Here is a 22,651-nt window from a genome sequence, read left to right on the forward strand (position 1 = left end):
GATGCGGGCAACAGGGGTTCCGTCCCCTGGAGTATATGGAACCAGAGACTCCAACTCCATTTTCGTCAAGGTTTGATGAAGAGTGTGAGGACGAGTGTAGTACAAGTGCTTCCTCTCTTCGAGTGCTTCAGCTAATTCACATTGATGATTGTCCATAAGATCTTCGTTCACTACCACAATCAATGGTTTCCCTAGCTTTAGTGTCTCAAATATGCTTCCGGATCCTGCATCATTGAGAGTTAGTTGACATTCTAGTGTTTCGAAATCAGTCTTATGTTAAAAGTTGTCAACTATACTAACCAGCGTGACTAATAACAAGAGATGCAGATCGAATATGATCTGCGATACTTGAGGAAAATGTGAAGTAATCCACAACTAATGATCCATCCGCTCCATCACACTGAATCAGTAATGATAAAACAAAACACATAAGAGCAACACAAGCAAGGAAAGATCAAAGATACATGAGTATTGTAACTCTTTTTTTTTGCTACAATGTTGTTAATTTGAGATTCATGGTGGGGTATTAAGCGTAACAGATTGAAAGGAGGGATAGCTCTGGATTTGTCTACGAATTTGTGTCGATGGTTAGTTGGTTACTCAGTATTCTCCAAATCCAATTATCATAATCACAGACCAATCAAGTAAAAAAGCGAGTGGAGAAGATGAAATAAGAAACCTTAGTTGGGAAAAAGGTACCACGACCCATCTGAATGAGAAGATGAGTGCATCCTCTCTTGAGCAACTCGTCTTGAACATGTTGAGTCACGACTGCTTTCACAAGAGCATCGAAACTTGTTGTTCCTACAGTCACAAACACTAGTCTCTTCTTTGCATTCTCTCTATCTTCCATACTTTTTTTACACACACTCGTTTCTGTCTCTGGCAATGAAGGGGATTTTAATTCAAAAAAAATGAAGGGGTTTTATACGTCACCGCAAATTATCAAAAAAAAAAAATTCCCAATTCCGAATCTACCAAAATTAGGCGAAGATGCTACAATACAATCAAAACAATAAGCTCAAATTAAAACCAAATTATGTGATAGTTTGGAGCTAATGTGTGTATAGACGAAATCTTAAATAATTCCGATCTAACATTTGAGATTTGAGGCAAACCTGAAAGCTGCGAAAACAACGATTCGTCGTGTAATAAGAGCAAGAAATACTCGAAGAAGCTTTTAAATTTCGAGTGATGGCGACGAGTCGATCGCAGAGGACGATGATCGATTTGGAGAAAGATCCCAAGTTTTTTTTTTTTGTGTGTGTGTGTGGAGGAGATCAAAGTTCCATCGGAGCAGAGTATGGTCAGATCGATGTTTTGGTTAATAACGTCGGAATTCAATGTATCGGACCTCTCGCGGTGATTCCAACATGGATAACATCTTCAACACCAATGTTCTTCGGGTGAATTGAATCAATTTTCGAATTTCTTCGTTTGTGCTCAAAAGTGTGGGCTATCAAAAGGCCCAATAAGAATAAAATGTTTTTGTTTTAGCAAGACGAGCAAAACGAAGTCGTTTTAGTAGTCGTTGAAAACTGTTTGACTCTCAACCAACCAACATAGTCAAACAGCAGGAACCCTAAAAACCCCTCTCAGAGTCAGAGCAAAAGGGCCACCGGAAATAACCGCCATGAGACCTCGATTTACTCATAATGTCTATCTGTTGGCTCGCTATACTCATCTCCGCCGCTTCCACCATACTCATCGCCGAACCTTCAGCTCTTTCCTCAACAATATCCGTTCAAATAACTTCGGCGCTCGCGCCACTCCTCTCGGAGGCAGCAGCAGCGGTGGAGGCGGAACCGGAGATTCCAAAGGTAATTCTTACAGATATGCTATGAAGCTCCTGTACGTAGTTATATTTTCCTGAGATTACAATCGAGAATCGTTTAATTTGCTTCTCCATTGTTTGCATTCTCCAATGTAGGCAATGCTTTTCTGGTGCCCGGCGCAACAATGGCTACTATTCTTATGCTTGGAGCTCTTCATGCTAGACGGCTCTATGAAGACAAGAAGGTAATGTATTGACTCTCAATTTGTTAGGTAGACATTGTTAAGGTTCTTTCCGTAGATTTTGGTACATCTTCTTAGCATTGTTTTCTACTGGTTGATGAACAGATCGAAGAGAAACGGGAAAAAGGAATAGAACTTGAGTTCCACCAAGATGTTAAGGTAAAACTCTTTTTTTGTTTCGTGTTCTCTTCAAGTTCAACGTCCGTAAGTTCTCGAATCTTGATATGTTCATTCGTGGGATTGTGATTGTCTAGGCCTCGTTTCTTGGAATTCTACCTCTGCGATCAATCTCAAGAGCTTGGGGCTCCTTTATGAGTCTGGTGAGTTCTTTTTGTTGAAGCACTTTTTGTAGTAACTATTAAATGAACATGGTTATCAATTGTTAGGTCTTTTTTCCTCTCAGGAAATTCCGGTCTGGATGCGTCCTCATGCTTATAAAGCCTGGGCTCGAGCTTTCCATTCAAGTATGATCGTTTTCCTCTTGTATACATCTGCTGTTGGTTTGAACTCTCGAGTTATGCAGATAGAGAAAAAAAAAGCTGATCTATCTGTGTGTTTCAGATCTTGAAGAAGCAGCTCGGCCTCTTGAAGAATATGTTTCGCTACAGGATTTTTTTGTTCGTAGCTTGAAAGAAGGTTGCAGGCCTATCGACCCCGATCCTTGTTGTCTGGTAACCGGTAACAATAACATTGTAACTTTTTTTTTTATGCAGACTATTTTTCGTAGTTTGCTCTCTAATATTTCGAGGATATCAGGTTAGTCCTGTGGATGGCACCGTTCTAAGGTTTGGGGAGCTAAAAGGAAGTAGAGGGATGATCGAGCAAGTCAAAGGACATTCTTACTCTGTTCCGGCTCTTCTAGGAAACAACTCTCTGCTTCCCATGGAACCTGAAGGTAAGAATGAGTCCGAGGAAGAAGCTGTTGGAGATAAGAGCGACAATTCTTGGTTGAGAGTCTCTTTGGCATCTCCGAAGCTACGGGAGAACATCTCAGCTAGGTTAGTGAGAAGTCAACCTTAAACATCTCTTTACTATTATTAGAAAAACCGCAACTTATTTCATCAAGTCTTGGTTGCAGTCCAATGAAGGGGCTCTATTATTGTGTAATATACCTAAAACCAGGGGACTATCATCGAATACACTCTCCGGTTGACTGGAATGTAATGGTTCGTCGACACTTTGCAGGTTTGGTTACTCTCTGTCCTCTCATTTAAGTATACAGCCTGTGTGGTTGCGCTTTTGCAACTATTTTCGGAACCTATGCGTAATTAGCCTTTTGTAACTATTTGTATCTCTCGAAACCCTTTTTTCAGGCCGGTTGTTTCCCGTGAACGAGCGTGCTACAAGAACGATAAGGAATCTCTATGTCGAAAATGAAAGGGTAATTTTTGTGATTCATTGTAGCTGTCATAACCAAATATGTCCTGCCCATTTTTTTGCTCCAGACATTGATAATCAGCTGTTAATCTAACTAACAGGTTGTGCTTGAAGGGAAATGGAAAGAAGGCTTTATGGCACTTGCTGCCGTTGGTGCGACCAACATTGGATCCATTGAGGTAGGTCTGATGAAGTTTGAAAAACCTTAAGCCCTAGACATTAAGGAACTTGCTGACGTGTGCTTTGATAGCTTTTCATTGAACCTGATCTAAGAACAAACAAGCCAAAGAAGAAGCTGTTTCCTACAGAGCCACCAGAGGAGCGAGTGTATGATCCAGAAGGTCATGGCTTAAAGCTCGAGAAAGGGAAAGAGGTAAGAGACTAGGGTCCAAAAGAGAACGACTAAAATTCCAATTAAAGAAACGAACAAGTTTCTTTTGTTCACAATTTCACACTGGCAAATGGTTTCATGTATGGATCGATGCAGGTTGGTGTATTCAACATGGGATCGACCGTGGTGCTTGTTTTCCAAGCACCGACTGCAAACTCACCTGAGGATTCAAGCAGTTCTTCAGATTACAGATTCTGTGTCAAACAAGGAGACAGAGTCCGCGTTGGACAAGCATTGGGAAGGTGGAAAGCAGAATGACTAGAGTAACGTTATGCACTAACAACATACCACACACTGTTGGTTTTTTTGTTCTTTTAGGTTTTGCATATTATGCACAATCACGATCTGATCAAATTATAAATCAATTCCAAAAAGTGTTTATGCTCCTCTCTACTTTGAGGCTACTAATGAACAGCTTTTGTAAATTGCCGTAGTCGGACAACCAGATCTACTGTTTTGTAGTGTTCTGAAACTATGAACAAATTGGTTATTTAAGCATGTCATTAACATTTCATTTACCACAGAGAAACAGAAAATCAAATTAAAAAGTAACCCAATGCAAACACTAATCTCAATATTATATAAACTTGTGGTTCATCATAACTCTAGCCAGCGAATGATATTTTTCCACCAAAGAGAAGAGGTTGTGTACATAAATAGACCTTGAATAACCTAAACAAGAAGATTATGGTTTATGCATTCAATATCGAAGGATCTCTTACAACCCATGTAAAAAAAAACTAGAATTCCGCCATAATTTTACAGTCGTCCGTATCAATATGTCATCATCCTTCTCAATTCAGTTGAATTCAACCTTGGAGGAGCCTTCTATATCAAAACTTTGTTCCTGAAAAGTAAAGACAAGTATCAGATCATTAGTACCTATAGGGTGAGCATGATGAACTCCGGAGTTACTTGACTAGCAAAAGGACTACCTTCCAATTTTAGCCTAAACAAGCTTTAACGAAGAGGAGCAAGCAACTACAAATTTTGATCATCTATCAACCATGGATTCCCCACCTGAACTCGATCCAAACACACAAAGTACACTATAGCTTTCAGTCCCTACAAAGCAATTGAAAAGAGCTAACATTTTCAACAAAGCTTTTCAGTCTCTTATTCGCACTGGTAACAAACAGATCATTCACAACATCACATTGGCTCTAATCCAAGTTTGAGACTGGAATCAACATTCCCAAACAATAAGGATTAGAAAAACAATGCTAATTTACTTCCCTCACTTATTCAATTTCTAGACTTCAGCCTAAAACCCACAGCAACATGATTAATGATCTCATAAACACCAAACTTGTTTTTGATCTCCCACACACCAAAACTTGTTACAATACTATCCAATTCTGACCATTCTAATACATCCCTGTGAAGCAATCAACAACTGTGCCTAATGCTGCGAGTGCTTTTGCAGATCAGATGAAAGAAACACAGTAAGTGTGAAAGAAAAAGCACACCTACGTCTGTTTAGAGTACGAAGACGAGAAGGGGACGCGTTTGTTGCGGAACATCATGTAACCAGCGGGTAATACGACGCCAATCATCATCACCGCTGCTCCGATCAAGTACCGCAACAGACTCGGAGGCTCCACTTCTATCACCGTCTTATACTGCAAAATACGCAGGATGCGACAATTGAATTCTGAATCAATCAGCAAAATATTATACGGGAAAGAAACGCGGGAATTAGATCTTCTAGATCTGGAATTATACATTGCGTGAGGAGTTTACCGGCATTATATCGTCGGAGAAAAGGATTGTCGCCGGTGACGAACCAAAACTTTGGTGTAGAAGAGAAGAGAGATATAGACTCTCCGGTGAGATTCGTCAGGTGAGTCTATTTTTTCTTATTTCTACTTTTTAATGGGCCTCCACTTTACGGCCCAATTTATATTTGCTACAGAATCGTCGTAAAGCTCAATTTCAACTACTCATTAGTCCAAAAACAAGAGTATACAAAAAAAAAATAAAGAGATAACAAAAGTTAAACCCGTTTTGGATAATATATGTAACACATTTACACAATTTGAATCCTCAATTGCTCAAATTCATGTCTCATAAAATTGAAAGTTTGAAACGAAGTCCAACTTGTTTGATCAACTCATATAAACACAAGTCTATATTTGTTTGATCAACAAATCTACAATATAATGTAACACATATATATAAGACATTTAAGTGTCACAAAAGTTTCATGAAAAGAAACCTAAACAAATAAGTAGATTTGAACGAAATAACTCAATCTAGTAATTTCTAGTAACATTTGATCCTTCGTCCATTTTTGTTGAATCCAAATTTTATACCTAACAACTTTCCAAATTAGTTAACCGGGTCGCAATAAAATGTGGACTATTGGAGTAAGATTTGCAGTTATGAGAGAAGAGGAAAATGGGAGGTATGTTTCTCGAACGAGAGACGTTGAGAAACGTTTATGCGAAATAAACAACATGTGTCATTTAATTATTGGTGTCTTTATTGGAAATAAATTAAAAAACAAAATTATGTAATAAAAAAGTATATATAAATATATATATATAAATATATATATATATATATTTTTTTTTTGTGATACGTTGAAGTTTGAACGTACATGACCGATAGAGATGCTCTGAGATAACATATATATAACCAAGGTATCTTTTATTATTATTTTTAAAACAAGTATTTTAACAATCTTATATTTTGAAATTAATTTCTTTTGGAATATACGTATTAGTTTCCAAAAAAAAATAAGGAAAGGTGTAATTTTCAAAATATAATACCATTTGTTTCCCAAATTTCCGTAAGTACTAGAGAGAAGAAAATAATATAAAAAATTTGGAGCGCTTGTGTGACAAAGAGAGGAGAGACGTACAGCATAGACGACAATGACAATAAAGATAATGGTTTAGGCCCAAACTGTACGTGTGGACCAAAACTGCATTCACTATTTGTGTACAAGCATACATAGATTGAGAGGCTCTTAATGCGATGGGAGGAGACGGTGGTGCTGAGCCCATAATTCACTTTGTGTTTGTTCATGGGGCTAGCCACGGAGCTTGGTGTTGGTATAAACTCATCACTCTTCTTGAAACCGCCGGATTCAAAGCCACCTCCGTCGACCTCACTGGCGCTGGAATCAGCCTCACTGACTCTAACACCGTCTTCGACAGCGACCAGTATAACCGTCCTCTCTACTCTCTATTGTCCGGTCTTCCTCCATCCCACAAAGTCATACTCGTCGGACATAGCATCGGCGGAGGAAGTGTCACCGATGCTCTCTGCAAGTTCACAAACAAAATCTCCATGGCCATTTACCTCGCGGCTTCCATGGTTCGACCCGGATCCACCCCTTCTCCACAACCTTCGTCAAACGTGAGTCAGTGTGTGTGACCTGTTCTGTTACTAACTCACCTCTCTGTTTTTGTTCTGATATATCAATCTACGACGTACTCTCGATCGGTATTAAACTCTTTGTGATTATTTTATAGATGCATGCAGATGTAGGAGAAGAAAATATATGGGAGTTTACATATGGTGAAGGTAAGGATAAGTCACCCACCGGAGTCATCATGAAACAGCAGTTTATACGCCAATATTACTATAACCAAAGCCCTCTTGAGGTTACTCTCTCTTGACTACTTCTATGTTTCAGTACTAGTAACGTGTGGTGATTGAATATATATATATATATATATATATATATATAAATTAAATGGTTATTGGTAGGACGTAACTCTGGCATCTAAACTGCTGCGTCCTGCTCCTGTGAGGGCACTAAATGGTCTTGATAAGTTGCCTCCGAATCCCGAGGCCGAGAAAGTTCCACGAGTCTACATCAAGACTACCAAGGATAGGATGTTCGATTCTGCGAGTCAAGACCTGTTGGTGAAGAATTGGCCACCTTCTCAGTTGTATGTCTTGGAGGAGAGTGACCATTCTGCTTTCTTCTCTGTGCCAACTACCTTGTTCACTTATCTCCTCCGTGCGGTTTCTTTTCTTCAAAGATAAAACTTTAAAACTTTTGAGGTTTTGGTTTTGATCATATCTCATTCTTTGGTACTCTCTCATATATAGCAATCGAATACTTAGTTCAATGGTAGGAATGATTTGGGAGGAGTGATTGGAAAGTGGTTGTCTGGTTGATATGAGATTATATGAGTTGATCATCAAATAATTTCCTCTTATGTTATTTCATTTTGAGTTTCAATAAGCTTTACTTACATGTGAAGCAATGAGGGAGCTATTATATTGTAGGGGAATATTGTTTCCTTTGGGTTGGTTCCTTGTCAATAAATCTAAAGCTAAAAAGCAAAAAACAAAAAAAAATAGTTCAGAGATGATCCAAATCTGTTCAACAGACACGAGATAGGAGATTAAGTTCAGTAGTTCACGTGTCTCTTTCAATTTCTTTTTTGAACATTTGTGATTTGTGAGTGAAACGTTATGAACTATCTTTTTTTTTTTTTTGATAATTGATATTTGGTTGAAATACTTGTCAGCTAAAAAAAATAAAAAGATAGTACAAATGTTGGTTTTGTCCAACACAGAGTGGAATAAATTGCATGCTGTTAATGTTTACAAAATTGAGTGGATTAGAGTCAAGGCACGAACATAGATCGAGAGTACGATGGGAGGAGACGGTGATGATGATGAATCCGGAAGTGTATCAAATCGATCTAACATTTTTTAAGTGTTTGTTCATGGGGCTCGGAGCTTGGTGTAATGGTGTTGGTCCCCATAATACTATACCAAACCCTGTTGATGGTTACTAAATTTAATACTGTAAATTGTATTCTTGCTTTCATATATATTATTAACTGAGAAATGAATAGTATATCATTCTATTTCATAAGATTTTACTAGGATGGTGAAAAGGAATGTATACCAAATAAGTAATTAAGAATTATTTAAATCTTGAAAATAATTTACTCCCTGTGTATCACACAATAGATGATGTTTTTGGATTTTTACATAAAATAAGAAAAACATTTAATGTTTAGTAATAAGTATATTATTTATTTATAATAACATATTTTATAATTATTAACCAATAGTATTTCATCAAATTTTTAAATTTTCATTTAATGATTTTTGAAATTTACAATTTCTTAACATTAATTGATAAAAGTATACAAAAAATCATTATTTATAATACAAAGAAAAAAATTCTAAAAAATCATCATTTATGATAAAGAGGGAATATCACATGAACTGATGTGAAAACATATTAACCTATCATATAAACAATATCATAATAAGCATGACACGTGATATAATATTAGGAGATTCTTACAAATGTCTGATCATTAAGATTTCAGATTTCTTTTTAAATTCATAATTTTTCATGTTTTAATAGCAATAAATTGTCATTATTTTGATTTGATTATGCGTTATAACAAAAAAAAAAGGAATAAAGTTTGCAAATTGAGGAGCTGACCTTTATTGCTTTTAATTTATTGCTTTTAATTTTATTGCTTTTAATTTCTAACTTTATTGCTTTTAATTTTATGCTTGGTCATCACGTTTACTTGACCTTTTTCATAAATAAAAATAAAAAAACGTAAGAATTCCCAAAACCAAATTGAGACTCTGGCCAATACGACAGCTATACATAAAATCACTTGTTTCCTTTTTTTTTGCCAGAACTATATAGATTAGGGTTTGGTTCTCGATCAATCGAAATCACAGATCTATCCTGGTGTAAGAATCGAAGAATGGAGAGCAGCAATGATCTGGAGAAGAAGACCCATGAATCCGCGGAAGATCAGGTACGAACATCATCATCATCAGATGAGAATCTCTATAAAAACAGGGAAGGAGAAGAAGAAGAAGAAGAAGAAGGGTTTATGTCGGTGGAGAAGATCTCTCGCCTTCCTGTTTCTATAAAATTCAATATACCCAAAAAAATCTCTACAAGGAAGAGAAGAAAATCTGAAGAAGATGATGATGATGATCCTAATGGCGAGGAGAAGAAAGCGAAACTGAGTTCTGGGGACAAGGTTTTGAGTAGCTATATGATTGAGATCTTGAGGAATGCCTCGAGACGAGGGTATCTCAAGGATCGAGAGAAGAAGATGGTTGAGGAGTTGAGGGATGAGATCGAAGACGAGATTATGTTGAATCATGGTGTGAAGCTTACTGAGAGAGAAGTAATTGAGTTTAGGTTTAAGAAAGAATTGTATGAGTTGTTGAAGAAAACAGAGGATGATGATGATGTTGAAAGGTATAGGATTCCAGATGCTTATGATCAAGAAGGGTGTGTTGATCAGAAGAAGAGATTTTCTGTGGCGGAGCAGCGTTATAGTGAGAGGAAGAGTGGGAGAGTTGTTACGGAGCAAGAAGCTTGGGAGGATCATCAGGCTCAGAAGGCGAGAGTGAGATTTGGTGCAAAGGATAAGCAGCAAGTTGTTGATGGGTATGAGTTTGTGTTTGACGAGTTAACATGTTTGGTTGAGGAATCTTCTAGTGAGGTGGAAACTGGGAGACACAGAGGTTGTCACTCGAAAACTGTTGCGGAGAAGGCTCGGGAAGAGAGGGAGTTTCTTCCGATTCATGGGTACCGTGATGAACTGCTGAAACTCATTGCCANCAGGTACGAACATCATCATCATCAGATGAGAATCTCTATAAAAACAGGGAAGGAGAAGAAGAAGAAGAAGAAGAAGGGTTTATGTCGGTGGAGAAGATCTCTCGCCTTCCTGTTTCTATAAAATTCAATATACCCAAAAAAATCTCTACAAGGAAGAGAAGAAAATCTGAAGAAGATGATGATGATGATCCTAATGGCGAGGAGAAGAAAGCGAAACTGAGTTCTGGGGACAAGGTTTTGAGTAGCTATATGATTGAGATCTTGAGGAATGCCTCGAGACGAGGGTATCTCAAGGATCGAGAGAAGAAGATGGTTGAGGAGTTGAGGGATGAGATCGAAGACGAGATTATGTTGAATCATGGTGTGAAGCTTACTGAGAGAGAAGTAATTGAGTTTAGGTTTAAGAAAGAATTGTATGAGTTGTTGAAGAAAACAGAGGATGATGATGATGTTGAAAGGTATAGGATTCCAGATGCTTATGATCAAGAAGGGTGTGTTGATCAGAAGAAGAGATTTTCTGTGGCGGAGCAGCGTTATAGTGAGAGGAAGAGTGGGAGAGTTGTTACGGAGCAAGAAGCTTGGGAGGATCATCAGGCTCAGAAGGCGAGAGTGAGATTTGGTGCAAAGGATAAGCAGCAAGTTGTTGATGGGTATGAGTTTGTGTTTGACGAGTTAACATGTTTGGTTGAGGAATCTTCTAGTGAGGTGGAAACTGGGAGACACAGAGGTTGTCACTCGAAAACTGTTGCGGAGAAGGCTCGGGAAGAGAGGGAGTTTCTTCCGATTCATGGGTACCGTGATGAACTGCTGAAACTCATTGCCAAAAACCAGGTTCTTGTGATTGTTGGTGAAACAGGATCGGGCAAGACTACGCAGATACCGCAGTATCTTCAAGAAGCTGGTTACACAAAGCGTGGAAAGATCGGTTGTACTCAGCCTAGGAGAGTTGCTGCTATGAGCGTTGCTTCCCGAGTGGCTCAAGAGGTTGGTGTTAAACTAGGACATGAGGTTGGCTATTCCATTAGATTCGAGGACTGTACTTCAGATAAAACTGTTATCAAGTACATGACTGATGGGATGCTGTTGCGAGAGCTGCTCACAGAACCGAAACTTGATAGCTATAGTGTCATCATAATTGATTAGGCGCATGAAAGAACGCTGTCCACTGATATTTTGTTTGCGTTAGTTAAGGATGTAGCAAAGGTTAGGCCTGATCTTAGGTTAATCATCTCAAGTGCAACGCTTGAAGCTAAAAAGTTCTCTGAATACTTTGATTCGGCTAGGATTTACCTAATCCCAGGAAGAAGATATCCAGTTGAAAAGCTGTACAGAAGATGGCCTGATGCTGACTACTTGGAGACAGTAATACGTACTGTGTTTCAGATCCATCAGACTGAGCCGATTGGAGACGTTTTAGTTTTCCTCACCGGTCAAGAAGAGATTGAAAGAGCAGAAACAAATTTGAAGCGAAGGATGATGGATTTGGGTACAAAGAGCTCTGAGATCATTATCTGTCCTATCTACTCAAATCTCCCGACCGAACTGCAGGCAAAAGTGTTTGAACCAGCTCCTAAAGGGTCGCGGAAAGTTGTCCTGGCAACGAATATTGCAGAAACATCGTTAACCATTGAAGGGATTAGGTACGTCATTGATCCGGGATATTGTAAGATCAACTCATACAACCCGAGAACTGGAATGGAGTCACTTCTTGTAAGTCCTATTTCCAAGGCCTCTGCAGAGCAACGAGCTGGTCGGTCCGGAAGAACTGGTCCTGGGAAATGTTTCCGGTTGTACGACGTCAAGAATTTGGAGCCCACCACAATACCAGAAATCCAAAGGGCTAACCTTGCAAGTGTTGTGCTTACTTTGAAGAGTCTTGGTATTCATGATGTGTTCAATTTTGATTTCATGGATCGTCCACCAGAGACCGCTCTTTTGAAGGCTTTCGAGTTTCTCTATGCTCTGGGTGCTTTGGATGGAAAGGGTGAGATTACTAAGGTAGGAGAAAGAATGGTGGAGTTTCCAGTTGATCCGATGCTATCAAAGATGATTGTTGGTTCGGAAAAGTACAAGTGCTCGAAAGAGATAATCACGATAGCCGCCATGTTGTCTGTAGGGAACTCAGTCTTTTATCGACCAAAGAACCAGCAACTTCTCGCCGACAATGCTCGGATGAACTTCTATGTAGATACAGAGAATGTTGGCGACCACATTGCTTTGTTAAGGGTTTACAATTCCTGGAAGGAAACAAACTACTCGACTCAATGGTGCTACGAGAACTTCATTCAGAGCAAGAGTATGAAAAGAGCTAGAGATATACGTGACCAGCTACTTGGACTTCTAAACAAGATTGGAGTAGAACTTACTTCCAACCCGAATGATTTTGACGCAATAAAGAAAGCCATCTTGGCCGGATTCTTCCCACATTCTGCAAAGTTACAAAAGAATGGATCGTACAGAAGAGTGAAAGAACCTCAGACAGTTTATGTACATCCTAACTCGGGCTTATTTGGGGCATCACCTAGTAAGTGGTTGGTGTATCATGAACTAGTACTTACTACCAAGGAATATATGAGGCATACAACCGAGATGAAACCCGAGTGGCTAATTGAAATAGCTCCTCATTACTACAAGCTTAAAGACATCGAAGACAGTCGGCCAAAGAAATCACAGAGAAGCAGCGAAAGAGCCTCGACGTCGAAGGTTGATACTAACAAGAAAACCCGGACATGGAAGGTTGATACTAGCAAGAAAACCCGGACATCGAAGGTTGATACTAGCAAGAAAACCCGGACATCGAAGGTTGATACTAGCAAGAAAGCAAAGAGGTAACAACCAAACTTAGTCATTTCTCTTTACTGTTTCTGAACGAAGTTGAAACAATTGTGATACTAGTACTTTTTCAATCATTCTCTCTGAAAGATACTTTTAGTCGACATCAGTTTTTTTTTTATCATTTACTAACTACTGTTCCTTTCCATCTTATAAACGCATGATTCTGAGTTATTTCGAGTATTTACTGGCGACTATAGACAACTGATAAAGAAAAGGGAAAATCAAGAATTCAACAGTGACAGAGAAACTCACCGGGGAAGATGTCAGGATTTTCACGGGTGCCGTGGGGAAACACCTGGACATTCTTCTGGTGAGATTCATTAGGCCTTATTATAATCTTCTTCATCATTATTTCCAGAAAAAAATGTTTACAACTGACTGAGATAAAAGCAGCTGAAGATGAAAAAAACATTACACATACTTACAGATATGTACATGTGCTTTAAAACAATACATATCATTGGCTTGTAATGAAAATAACCCCAACGCTTAAAAACAAGACATGACTTATGTGGTATTGGCAATGTTTGTAGTTTCAAGAGAAGTGTTGGTAACCTCAACAGCAGTTACTCGATGAAGAAGATTCCGGATGCTATCCACCCATGTCTGCTTATCAGCCTTGCTCTTGCACTTGAACTTTGTTAGACCTTTCCCAGTACTGATTCCGAAATAGAGCTCTTCTTCTTCTGCGTTTTCCGTTTCTTTTCCATTTTGCAGGCCCGAGACTATCTCGCATACATCATTTACAATGCCTGTAGTGATGTAACCATTGGATTAGCTAAAGCATTGGACAAAGTCCCAAGACTACTCGCCTTATACAAATGAACACCACAACCATTGAAAGAAAGAAGGATATCTGAAGGTGATACTATTAGCTAACCTTTGCTTTTCGTGGAGAACGCTCCTCTAACGTGTTTGCTTTTGATTTCTACAACAACCTGCAAGAAAAAACGAGTGAAATGTCAACTCTATAATTAGACAACCATAAAACTTCGTTTGCTTTGATTGAGTTTTCGCTTTTTAACCTGAGATCTCTTGTTGATGTACACTTTTATATGCTTCCACCGCAAAGCTCCTGAAAAGGTCCATAAGTGTCAGCTCTTTGTTGTTCACATTACAAAGGTCAAATAAAAACTTTCTTGAAATATATAATATCATCATCATTCACAGGAATTAGCAAAGAAGAAGCTCTCTTGCTGAAAAATATTACCGTTTCGTGTGCACTGCATTAGCTCTCCATCACAATCTAGTTTTGATTCTTCAATCCCCTCTGCAGATACATGTTCATCAGTCGTGCTAGCGCAATCGAGCTCAGAGGAACAATCATGAGTTTCCGGTAAAGCTCTTTCACAAGGGCTTATAGCTGCATTGTTCTTAGCTTCCTTTGGTAGTCTTGCCCTTAGAGCTGCTTCTCCTCTCAATGCTACAATATCAAAAATGCGATAAACATAAATCTTCTCATGAAACCAAATCAAATCTATTGTCCACTGTAGCATTCAAGAGAAAGATCTGATCAAGGTCAAGGATGAACTTACCAGTTGCAGCTGCAGCAGTTAGAGTCAGCAAATCGCCAGGTCCGCGAACATCTACGGCGGATCGGACAGCAGAGACGACGCGATCGTGACCGGCGCCGGAGAGTTCCGCCAATTCGAGGCAGTGAGAAGCCAACAGCTCCGAAGCCGAGGCCAGCGCTGAACTCATCGTCTTTGATTCAGTGAAGCCGTCATGGTTGCACGAAGCGGTCACGGCGGCGATGGCCGTCGCCAGAGACGCAATCGACACGGCGGAATGAAGATGCGCATTCTCCACACGAGCTTTATCTCTCTTCCTTACGGCGGAGCCCTTCCCGCCGACACTTTCTCGGTGGTGGAACCATTTACCGATCGTTCCCGTTCTCCGCGCGTTTACCACACTCGCTACCTTTCCCGTCTGTCGAAGAAAACAATTTAAAATATTGTGGGCTTTTTAAAATATATTGGTCTTATATAATATTGGGCCTATTAACATATTATTGGCCCATAAATTAAAACACCTTATTGTTGCATATGAATCATATGATATGATCGTAACCATTACTAATCATATCAACCATACAAATGAAAATGTATATTGAAGATGGAAAAGTAAGAGACGGCTTACTTGTAGCGGCGGAGGCGGTGGTGGTGGTGCCGGAGCCGGCGAAGGGAAGGCGGCGTCCAACTTAGAAATATTAGGGTTTTGTTTGATATGTTTATTAGATTTCTTAGAGGACAAAGCTAGAGAGATCTCAGACGTAGACATGCTCCATGATCTGCATAGAAACTCCATAGGCTCTCTCGGAGTTTTAGGCTGATGAGGGATCGGAGGATACGTCATCACCGGAGAAGACGAACACTCCGACGTCTCGTTTCCCGGCAGCGACGACAACGTCATGCTCTCGTCGTCATCGCCTTCTAACTCTTCTATTTCTTCTTCCTCAGCTACTTCTTGTAGTCCGTATGCTATGAAGTTTAACGTACGGTCATGCTCCATTAAAAAGATCAGATCTATATTTTGTGACAAGAATCAAATACTCGATCACTTGAGCGTACTGTATAAAATCTCTTTTACTATATGTGTATATGTGCAGGATATCTTATAAAATATATGTATGCACACACTGACACACACACCATGCATGGTTGTGATTTTTATATATAGAAGAAAGAGATGGCTAAGACTATAAAGAGTCAAAGTGAACATCTTTGACAAGGCACGTTTTAATGCAACACGTGGTTCTTGTCTCTATATCATTTTGATGGACTATTTTTTTCTTAGTAATTACAAGATCGCGGGCCATATTTCAAATTAATCTTGAAGGTGTGACATAACTAAGTACGTATTTTCTCATTAAAAACTATTTAGAGTGGCCTATTGTTATTGAAACCAACACTAGAATGACTCGAATTATTCTGGTCCCTTACATTGTGATTTGTGAGCCTTTCACCAATCACCATGAGTTGGTTATAAGAAACAAAAGAAAATTCTAAATCGTATTTATATATCAAATCACTAATTATGAAATGTATTGATTTGCGAAGAAGCCCGTTTTAGGGAAACACATATAATACGAGGGTTACAAAAAGATTATATCATAAATTGAATTCAATCACATCGATAAGACTTGCACATGGAAGCATATATATTGGATACTATTGTATACAACGAATTGATTGATATCAAATAGTGACAATAATGTAGTTGACGTAGATTAACTTTATGGACACAAATCATCTTATCAAAAGAGTACTTATGATGAAAAGTTACTTTAGAATAATCATATCACCAATCTTTCAAACTTACATTAACTTCTAGGTTGAAAACTTTCATATACAGTTGACAGAATCAATTAGTACGATAACTCATTAATCATCATCGATTGTAACCACCCTTCACACATCCATTGTTTTACTTTAGTTAATTCAGCAGAACAGTAACTTTAAAGACTTTCGTATTGTGGTCATGATTTTGTTGGTTGATCCTTAATGATTATGGCTTCATATAATTCAGAAAACGAGTGGAAGCCTGTTGTTCATATCTCTCATCAAATTACGTTTATTTTTGGAATGGTTCACATCCGTGTAGTATTTGTTTTTGACTTGTATTAGAACATAGCTGTGATCAAATCAATTGGTGCATATCCGTTTTCTTATACGTTACGTACCATTTTTTTTTTTGTGGTCATGTTTGTTTCTTAAAGTTAATTATTTAATTTTGGCAATAGTTATTACTTCATATAGTAACTTTCTATATATTTCATCTTTAGCTAGTCCAATTCCAAACGAGTTTTATGTTTTTGTTTTTGTTAAAGCAAATTCCAAACGAGTTAAGTCATTGTCACTTCGGGATTGGAAGATAATAACCTGCATATATATTCTTTTTATTTAATGAAAGCTAACCAAACTTCAATAATGCTATGAGATACTGTTGTCTGGTCCTATCACAGTTTCTATTTTCTTAGTCAACTTATTTAAATAGTCAATAAGCTAAGTGATTAATTAACGTTACAATAATAGATCTAGTTTGTGAAAACGGTATTTGTTCTTACAAAAGTTTGAGATAGTTTTTACTCGTAGAATCAAAATTACGTATGAAAAGATACATACAGTCCCAACGTTTTGGCATGATCAATTACTAAAATAACTTTTCATATAATCATTTTAAATTATTTTGTAAAGAATAGAAAATTTTAGTTTTGGTTGGGTTTTATTGTCCTTGAGGAAAGTAACAAAGAGATGGAAAAAAAGACAAAAAAAAAAGGTGTTATTAGAGGATCAAAATCTTGAATGAATTAGGGGGAATTAATTGTTTAGTTTGGTGCAATGTCATTTTCACTTTCACATTATGGCGGTGCGGACGAAACCTTATTGATTGGAAGTTTGAATTAAATTTGCAAAGTCCCACCACACTCTACATACCAAATTATAATTATTTTTTCTCTTTCAGCTTTTTAGGATGAGAGAATACGAATGATTTTGGAGTTGACGAAGCTCTGACGAAAGGATTTTTTCATAAGTCCATCATTGAATAATCAACAAGCTCAAAATTCTACTATAATAAGAAAACAGCTGGAAGATTTACGGTAAAGACTGATCTCATTCTCATGCATGAAAACTAATTGAGAAATATTCTCTGAAATTTACCGTAATGTCTATAACATATATGATTATTGCTTGAGTAGATCAAGTTTTGGTTCAAGTTTAGTTAGTGTATATCTAAATAAACTAGAGATGTTTTTGTTTTTTTTTTTTGCATTGTTAAGTTTACTACAGCGGGATGATATGTTAATCATAATCTAGTAGATAAATTTCGGAAATATTGTACGAGTTGAGTCAAAACGTACGGTATTAAGTAATTAACCTAGAGTTTAATTCAAGATATTCGTGTTGAAAATGTTTAAAATGCCACTAAATTCAGAATATGTTTGGGTTATCAGTACGTACAATATATGTTTTTGCTTAATTACAATTTTTAAAAATCAGATACATTTTGGACTTTAAAGATTTGTAAGGAAAGTTATGTTTTAATTTAATATTGGTTCTTAAGATGTGAAAATAAAACTTATTTTTCTAAATTGTATAATAAGTATATATGTTTGGATTGAAATGGAATAATGAATTGGGTGTACGTGAGCTGTAGTGTCAAGTGTACTCAGAGCTTCAACGACATCCTCCACCTGATTTCAATGTGTTTATTATGTTATGTGTCTTTTCTTTCTTCTTCTTCTTCTTCTTCTATCTATATCTCTCACGCGTTTTTAATCATCACCTGCCACACCGACGCTTTCTATTATTAGTATGTAATTTATATCTATCTATATCTTCCCCCAACCGAGATTTCTTATCAACTCAAAATGTTCTTACAGTCCATAGTATGTCCACATGGGGCTGACATGACACTAAATGCATTATAGTGCCTCGAGTATGTCAAGCATGCTCACCTTACGTGGGTAAAAAAAAATACATCTCATGTGCTATCTAGTTATGCCAAGGCTATCACGTCGCATCATGTTTAAAACACACTGCAATCAATCGCCTAGGATTTACGGCTATACAGCGACTTGACTCAGGCACTCAGCTATACTTGACATACAATCTCGTGACTGGGGCCTTGTTGTTATAATGTATTTTTCCTATAAATTTCTCTTCACTGTTTCCAGTGACAATGACAATGGCTCTACTACTAAATACAACAAAAAAAATAACCGAATAATCAAGAGTGATAGCATAGCACACACACGTAAAGGTACTCCGACTTTATAATGGATATATTGCCTATATTTTGTTCATCTTTTACCAAAGTCTTTGACATCTAGTCCGTCTAACTATGTTCCATACAGTTGTTAGTGTAGGTAAAGTGGGTGTAGCAATCTATAATAATGTTTAAATGCCTTTTTAGACATGAAGGACTGATGAAAAATGTAAAATTTCACTACATTGAAGATTTTAATTAAAGGAAACAAAAAAAAAAAAAAAAAAAAAAAANGAGACCAAAACTTGATATAATGAAAACAAAAACACAGAATGTGATGTAATGTGAAGAAGTTGAGGAGAAAAAAGGAACAAAATCCTTTTGGCTCATCTCAGCTGCCTAACTTTAATCCTATTTGCCATCTTAAACACACAAAATTTAGCTTTAATGAAAACTCTATTTATTATATTATATATGTTAATCAAAGCTCGTCTTTGGCAGCTTCATCGGAAGAAGAATTGGAGTCTGAGGCTTTTGATTGCTCCTCCTCCTTCGTTGTTGTGTTCTCCTTCTTGGTTGCTTTTTCTATCTTTGGCTTTGGCTTTGGGATCTTATTCACTTTTGTCACCTATCATTCATATTATATCCAAATGTCAAACCCTTTTCGCTCAAACAACTGACCTTTTACTCTTTTTTTACCAATCTCTTTTCTTACCTTGTCTTGCAGAGTAAATACTTTGGCGTACACTTCCGTGGACGTGAACACCGGTTTGCTCCACAAAGCAGTCCTGTGACAAGTTTGATGTTACTCTCTCTCTATGTGTAAATTGTAATTTAAAGACCGTCAAAGAAGAAAGGGAAGCAAAACTCACTTTTCCTGCTCAGCCACATTCTTATCCAGCCAGCTTTTTACTTTCTCTGCTTCCTTTGAGACCTGAATCGAAAAACGCAATTTAGCATTGAGCTCACCAAAATTTGTAGAGCGAGCTTTGTGTGTTTTTTCACAAATAAGAAGAGCAAAAACACACCTCGTTGATTTTTTCTTTTGGAAGCCATGTTTTGTTCTTCTCCCACTCTTTTGTAGTCTGCAGTGTGATTGAAACTCAGCGGTTTGTTTATTTATAATGAGAAAACTACAATAATCATGTTATGTCAAAGTACCTCTTTCAGTTCGTTTTCATATTTCCTAGCGTATTCAACTGCTACAGGTCGTGCTGTAAGCTCCTCTGATCTGTACAAATATATATCAAATGGTTTGTAAGAACATTTTCAGGAAGCTACTGTTCAATAAAACAAGCAGGGAACAAACCTGAAAGATATGGGATTGCCAATGGCTTTTAGTGAGTCAAGCCGCTCCAGAAACTCTGTCGCATTAGCATCCTCGCCGTCCATGTAAAGCCAATCTTGCACCTAAAACACACACGACCGTCCTTAGAATCAAACATCACACTCACCATTGGAACCAAAGATTAGATCAATATAAAATTGATACATACCTCATCAAGCTTCTCAACAAACGCCTTCCGCTCTTCTTGGGTGGATATCTTTTCAAACTCGGGTGTTTCTAGCTGTACAAGGACCAGAATAGAACCAAAGCTTTACATTTTCAGAAGAATATTAACTAACAACAATGTATAACTATAGCAACAAAAGAACCATGAAGGAAGTAGCCGAGATTGTGATCTATATAAAAGCACACACCTTCTCTTTAGTAGCATATATATAAGATTCAAGGTTGTTTTTCAACTCAGCCGTTCTTCTTCTTTCCCTATCTTTCTTGTCCAAGGCTTCTAATTTTATCTTAGCTTCGGCAAGAGACTCTGTCGTAAAAGGTGCTCCAGGTCCAACAGTTTTCTCTACTACCTACAAGTCATATCCAAACAAAATTGGTTAGTGGTACTGACATTAATCAAAAAAATCTTGGAAACAGTAAAGCCAGAATACCACCTTCAGAGGAATCCTGAATGTCCGCTTTTTCAGCTTTTTTTCTGTGCCCAGGTTAACTTCTGTTGTTGTATTTGAAGCAGTGCTGTTTCCAGCATCAGTTTGTAGGTCCTCTTTATTTTCTTCTGAATTCTCATCAGTGGCATTGCCTGTTGCTGTGGTTGTGTTGCTATCAATGGTCACGTTCTTCTTAGGAACTTCTACCCATTCTGTGATTTCAATTACAGCATCTCCTCGATCGAGACTCAGAATCCCACTTCTACTTAGAGAGAAATGCAAATTTGCCTTGATAGGTGCTGATAGATTCCGAGAAGAATATCTGTCCACATCAATGAACTTACATTTATCAGCTTATATTGAGTAAAACATACTTCTCTCCAAACGGAAAGAATAACAGAACAATAAGAGAACAAATTAAGCTCTTACTTCTCAGATGTATCTGCCAAACCAGAGACAGAATACTGTGCAAAGACAGGGGAGGTGGTTCCTGGGGGTAGAATATCCTCGGACTCATAAGAAAGTGACACATCAAAATCTTTGTCAAGGACAAAGGATCTGAACATCTGTCAGAGAATCAGGTACACAAAATTATTACAAGACAGAAACATTTTCTAAGCTCAAATAGGTTCTGAATGTGATGCAGTACCTTGCTGGGTAGCTTTTTCATCCGTGGTACGAGTTGCTGCTTTGTGCTCTCATCTTTCTTAACATTAGGGCCTTCCAACTCAACTAGGAACCCATAGGGGGAACCATCAACTATACCTAGCCTACGTTGCAATTTAATTCCATCGCTCAAGTTAGCAGCATGTAGTGCTGCACCGAGGACAATAGCTTCATCAGCATCCAGATGTTTGTCTAACTGTTGTTTCCCAATAAATTCCTGGATTGTGCTCTGTAATTACAAATTAAAAATTAGATCTTAACTTCATTTGGAAAAAAAATGAAGCGAAATCCAATGATTAGCTTTGAGAGCATGAAAAACTACCTGTAGCTTGGGAACTCTAGTAGCTCCTCCTATCAGCTCCACTGCAGATATATCATCCATCTTCAAACCTGAATGCTTGAGCACATCTTTTAAAGGTGTAAGAGATCTCTCCCACAGATCTTTACATAGTTCCTCAAACTTCTCACGGGAAATTGTGCTCCTGAATAAACATAAGTACATTAGAATATCCCCCGCACATCAAAAGAATTATACCAATCATGATGCAAATTTGAGCATGTGAATCCATTATAACATTTTTGCAGCCAAAGTTTGGTGAGCTGGGAAAATAGTGAATCCTTGATAGATTGTAGTTATACCTGAAGTCACGATCATCATGAAGAGATTCAACAGATATTGGAGCCGCAGTGTTTGCACTCAAGATTTCCTTTGTACGTTTAACTTGCTTTTTCAATTTAGCCATTGCTTTGGGGAACTTCCTCACATCAACGCCATTACCGAGCTGTTTATTAAACTCATCTGCAAAGTGCTNTTTCAGCTTTTTTTCTGTGCCCAGGTTAACTTCTGTTGTTGTATTTGAAGCAGTGCTGTTTCCAGCATCAGTTTGTAGGTCCTCTTTATTTTCTTCTGAATTCTCATCAGTGGCATTGCCTGTTGCTGTGGTTGTGTTGCTATCAATGGTCACGTTCTTCTTAGGAACTTCTACCCATTCTGTGATTTCAATTACAGCATCTCCTCGATCGAGACTCAGAATCCCACTTCTACTTAGAGAGAAATGCAAATTTGCCTTGATAGGTGCTGATAGATTCCGAGAAGAATATCTGTCCACATCAATGAACTTACATTTATCAGC

The 22,651-nt window shown here is 37.8% G+C and overlaps 7 protein-coding genes and 1 pseudogene across 12 annotated transcripts in view; 4 read left to right on the top strand and 4 right to left on the bottom strand.

Annotated features, from left to right (window-relative positions):
• On the bottom strand, positions 1-1,436 carry LOC104718689 (UDP-N-acetylglucosamine transferase subunit ALG13 homolog; the record flags this gene model as incomplete). Its single annotated transcript, XM_010436479.2, is given in 4 exon segments — positions 1-224; positions 301-400; positions 680-882; positions 1,119-1,436. Coding segments are annotated over 3 exon segments (498 nt in total), but the record flags the coding sequence as incomplete, so codon positions are not given.
• On the top strand, positions 1,572-4,302 carry LOC104718691 (phosphatidylserine decarboxylase proenzyme 1, mitochondrial-like). The gene is made up of 12 exons (XM_010436482.2): positions 1,572-1,820; positions 1,931-2,019; positions 2,122-2,175; positions 2,271-2,336; positions 2,420-2,480; positions 2,578-2,687; positions 2,773-3,014; positions 3,095-3,201; positions 3,330-3,397; positions 3,495-3,572; positions 3,644-3,766; positions 3,881-4,302. Exons 1-12 carry the CDS (start codon positions 1,634-1,636, stop codon positions 4,040-4,042), a joined length of 1,347 nt encoding a protein of 448 aa, XP_010434784.1. The 5' UTR covers positions 1,572-1,633; the 3' UTR covers positions 4,043-4,302.
• LOC104718692 lies at positions 4,362-5,636 on the bottom strand. 6 transcript variants are annotated; one of them, XR_756420.2, is made up of 4 exons: positions 5,510-5,631; positions 5,258-5,406; positions 4,720-4,804; positions 4,362-4,631 (listed from the first exon to the last, which is right to left on the bottom strand). XR_756420.2 is itself a non-coding variant. In XM_019230553.1 (3 exons), the coding sequence occupies exons 1-2, from the start codon at positions 5,531-5,533 to the stop codon at positions 5,254-5,256; spliced, it is 177 nt and encodes a 58-aa protein (XP_019086098.1). In that variant the 5' UTR covers positions 5,534-5,631; the 3' UTR covers positions 4,362-4,631. The 6 variants fall into 6 exon arrangements, 5 of the variants coding, with proteins under 5 accessions (XP_019086098.1, XP_019086097.1, XP_010434785.1 ...); XM_019230553.1 differs by lacking the exon at positions 4,720-4,804 and having other exon boundaries at positions 5,254-5,406; XM_019230552.1 differs by lacking the exon at positions 4,720-4,804 and having other exon boundaries at positions 4,378-4,631; positions 5,510-5,630.
• LOC104718693 (probable pheophorbidase) lies at positions 6,662-7,970 on the top strand. The gene is made up of 3 exons (XM_010436484.2): positions 6,662-7,150; positions 7,267-7,398; positions 7,505-7,970. The coding sequence occupies exons 1-3, from the start codon at positions 6,767-6,769 to the stop codon at positions 7,784-7,786; spliced, it is 798 nt and encodes a 265-aa protein (XP_010434786.1). The 5' UTR covers positions 6,662-6,766; the 3' UTR covers positions 7,787-7,970.
• On the top strand, positions 9,338-14,314 carry LOC104718695 (annotated as a pseudogene).
• LOC109126844 (probable pre-mRNA-splicing factor ATP-dependent RNA helicase DEAH8) lies at positions 12,666-13,199 on the top strand. Its single transcript, XM_019230715.1, has one exon. It carries the CDS (start codon positions 12,666-12,668, stop codon positions 13,197-13,199), a length of 534 nt encoding a protein of 177 aa, XP_019086260.1.
• LOC104718694 (VAN3-binding protein-like) lies at positions 13,601-15,861 on the bottom strand. The gene is made up of 6 exons (XM_010436486.2): positions 15,342-15,861; positions 14,738-15,131; positions 14,413-14,625; positions 14,228-14,277; positions 14,083-14,140; positions 13,601-13,954 (listed from the first exon to the last, which is right to left on the bottom strand). The coding sequence occupies exons 1-6, from the start codon at positions 15,711-15,713 to the stop codon at positions 13,710-13,712; spliced, it is 1,332 nt and encodes a 443-aa protein (XP_010434788.1). The 5' UTR covers positions 15,714-15,861; the 3' UTR covers positions 13,601-13,709.
• The window catches only part of LOC104720298 (heat shock 70 kDa protein 17-like), a 4,788-nt gene continuing 1,386 nt past the window's right edge, over positions 19,250-22,651 (bottom strand). The window contains exons 2-14 of the mRNA XM_019230716.1: positions 22,158-22,619; positions 21,841-22,000; positions 21,502-21,747; positions 21,282-21,418; positions 20,859-21,174; positions 20,613-20,774; positions 20,408-20,479; positions 20,221-20,321; positions 20,073-20,142; positions 19,940-19,996; positions 19,784-19,845; positions 19,627-19,699; positions 19,250-19,539 (exon numbers count right to left, since the gene is read on the bottom strand). Coding sequence (XP_019086261.1) covers positions 19,393-19,539; positions 19,627-19,699; positions 19,784-19,845; positions 19,940-19,996; positions 20,073-20,142; positions 20,221-20,321; positions 20,408-20,479; positions 20,613-20,774; positions 20,859-21,174; positions 21,282-21,418; positions 21,502-21,747; positions 21,841-22,000; positions 22,158-22,619 — 2,065 coding nt within the window. The 3' untranslated portion in view covers positions 19,250-19,392. The remainder of the gene's footprint in view (positions 19,540-19,626; positions 19,700-19,783; positions 19,846-19,939; positions 19,997-20,072; positions 20,143-20,220; positions 20,322-20,407; positions 20,480-20,612; positions 20,775-20,858; positions 21,175-21,281; positions 21,419-21,501; positions 21,748-21,840; positions 22,001-22,157; positions 22,620-22,651) is intronic.

Source organism: Camelina sativa, chromosome 10 (assembly GCF_000633955.1).
Source record: "Camelina sativa cultivar DH55 chromosome 10, Cs, whole genome shotgun sequence".
NCBI lineage: Eukaryota > Viridiplantae > Streptophyta > Magnoliopsida > Brassicales > Brassicaceae > Camelina > Camelina sativa.

Excerpts from the sequence above, each read along its gene's own strand:
- LOC104718691 (XM_010436482.2), top strand. The coding sequence starts at position 1,634 with ATGAGACCTCGATTTACTCATAATGTCTATCTGTTGGCTCGCTATACT. Across the intron at positions 1,821-1,930 it reads CGGAACCGGAGATTCCAAAG|GCAATGCTTTTCTGGTGCCC; the intron begins GTAATTCTTACA and ends TCTCCAATGTAG. Across the intron at positions 3,202-3,329 it reads GGTTCGTCGACACTTTGCAG|GCCGGTTGTTTCCCGTGAAC; the intron begins GTTTGGTTACTC and ends CCCTTTTTTCAG.
- LOC104718692 (XM_019230552.1), bottom strand. The coding sequence starts at position 5,533 with ATGCCGGTAAACTCCTCACGCAAT. Across the intron at positions 5,407-5,509 it reads CGGTAAACTCCTCACGCAAT|TATAAGACGGTGATAGAAGT; the intron begins GTATAATTCCAG and ends CGTATTTTGCAG.
- LOC104718693 (XM_010436484.2), top strand. The coding sequence starts at position 6,767 with ATGGGAGGAGACGGTGGTGCTGAGCCCATAATTCACTTTGTGTTTGTT. Across the intron at positions 7,151-7,266 it reads CTCCACAACCTTCGTCAAAC|ATGCATGCAGATGTAGGAGA; the intron begins GTGAGTCAGTGT and ends ATTATTTTATAG. Across the intron at positions 7,399-7,504 it reads ATAACCAAAGCCCTCTTGAG|GACGTAACTCTGGCATCTAA; the intron begins GTTACTCTCTCT and ends GGTTATTGGTAG.
- LOC109126844 (XM_019230715.1), top strand. The coding sequence starts at position 12,666 with ATGAAAAGAGCTAGAGATATACGTGACCAGCTACTTGGACTTCTAAAC.
- LOC104718694 (XM_010436486.2), bottom strand. The coding sequence starts at position 15,713 with ATGGAGCATGACCGTACGTTAAACTTCATAGCATACGGACTACAAGAA. Across the intron at positions 14,141-14,227 it reads ACATCAACAAGAGATCTCAG|GTTGTTGTAGAAATCAAAAG; the intron begins GTTAAAAAGCGA and ends TTTTTCTTGCAG. Across the intron at positions 13,955-14,082 it reads GTTCTCCACGAAAAGCAAAG|GCATTGTAAATGATGTATGC; the intron begins GTTAGCTAATAG and ends ACATCACTACAG.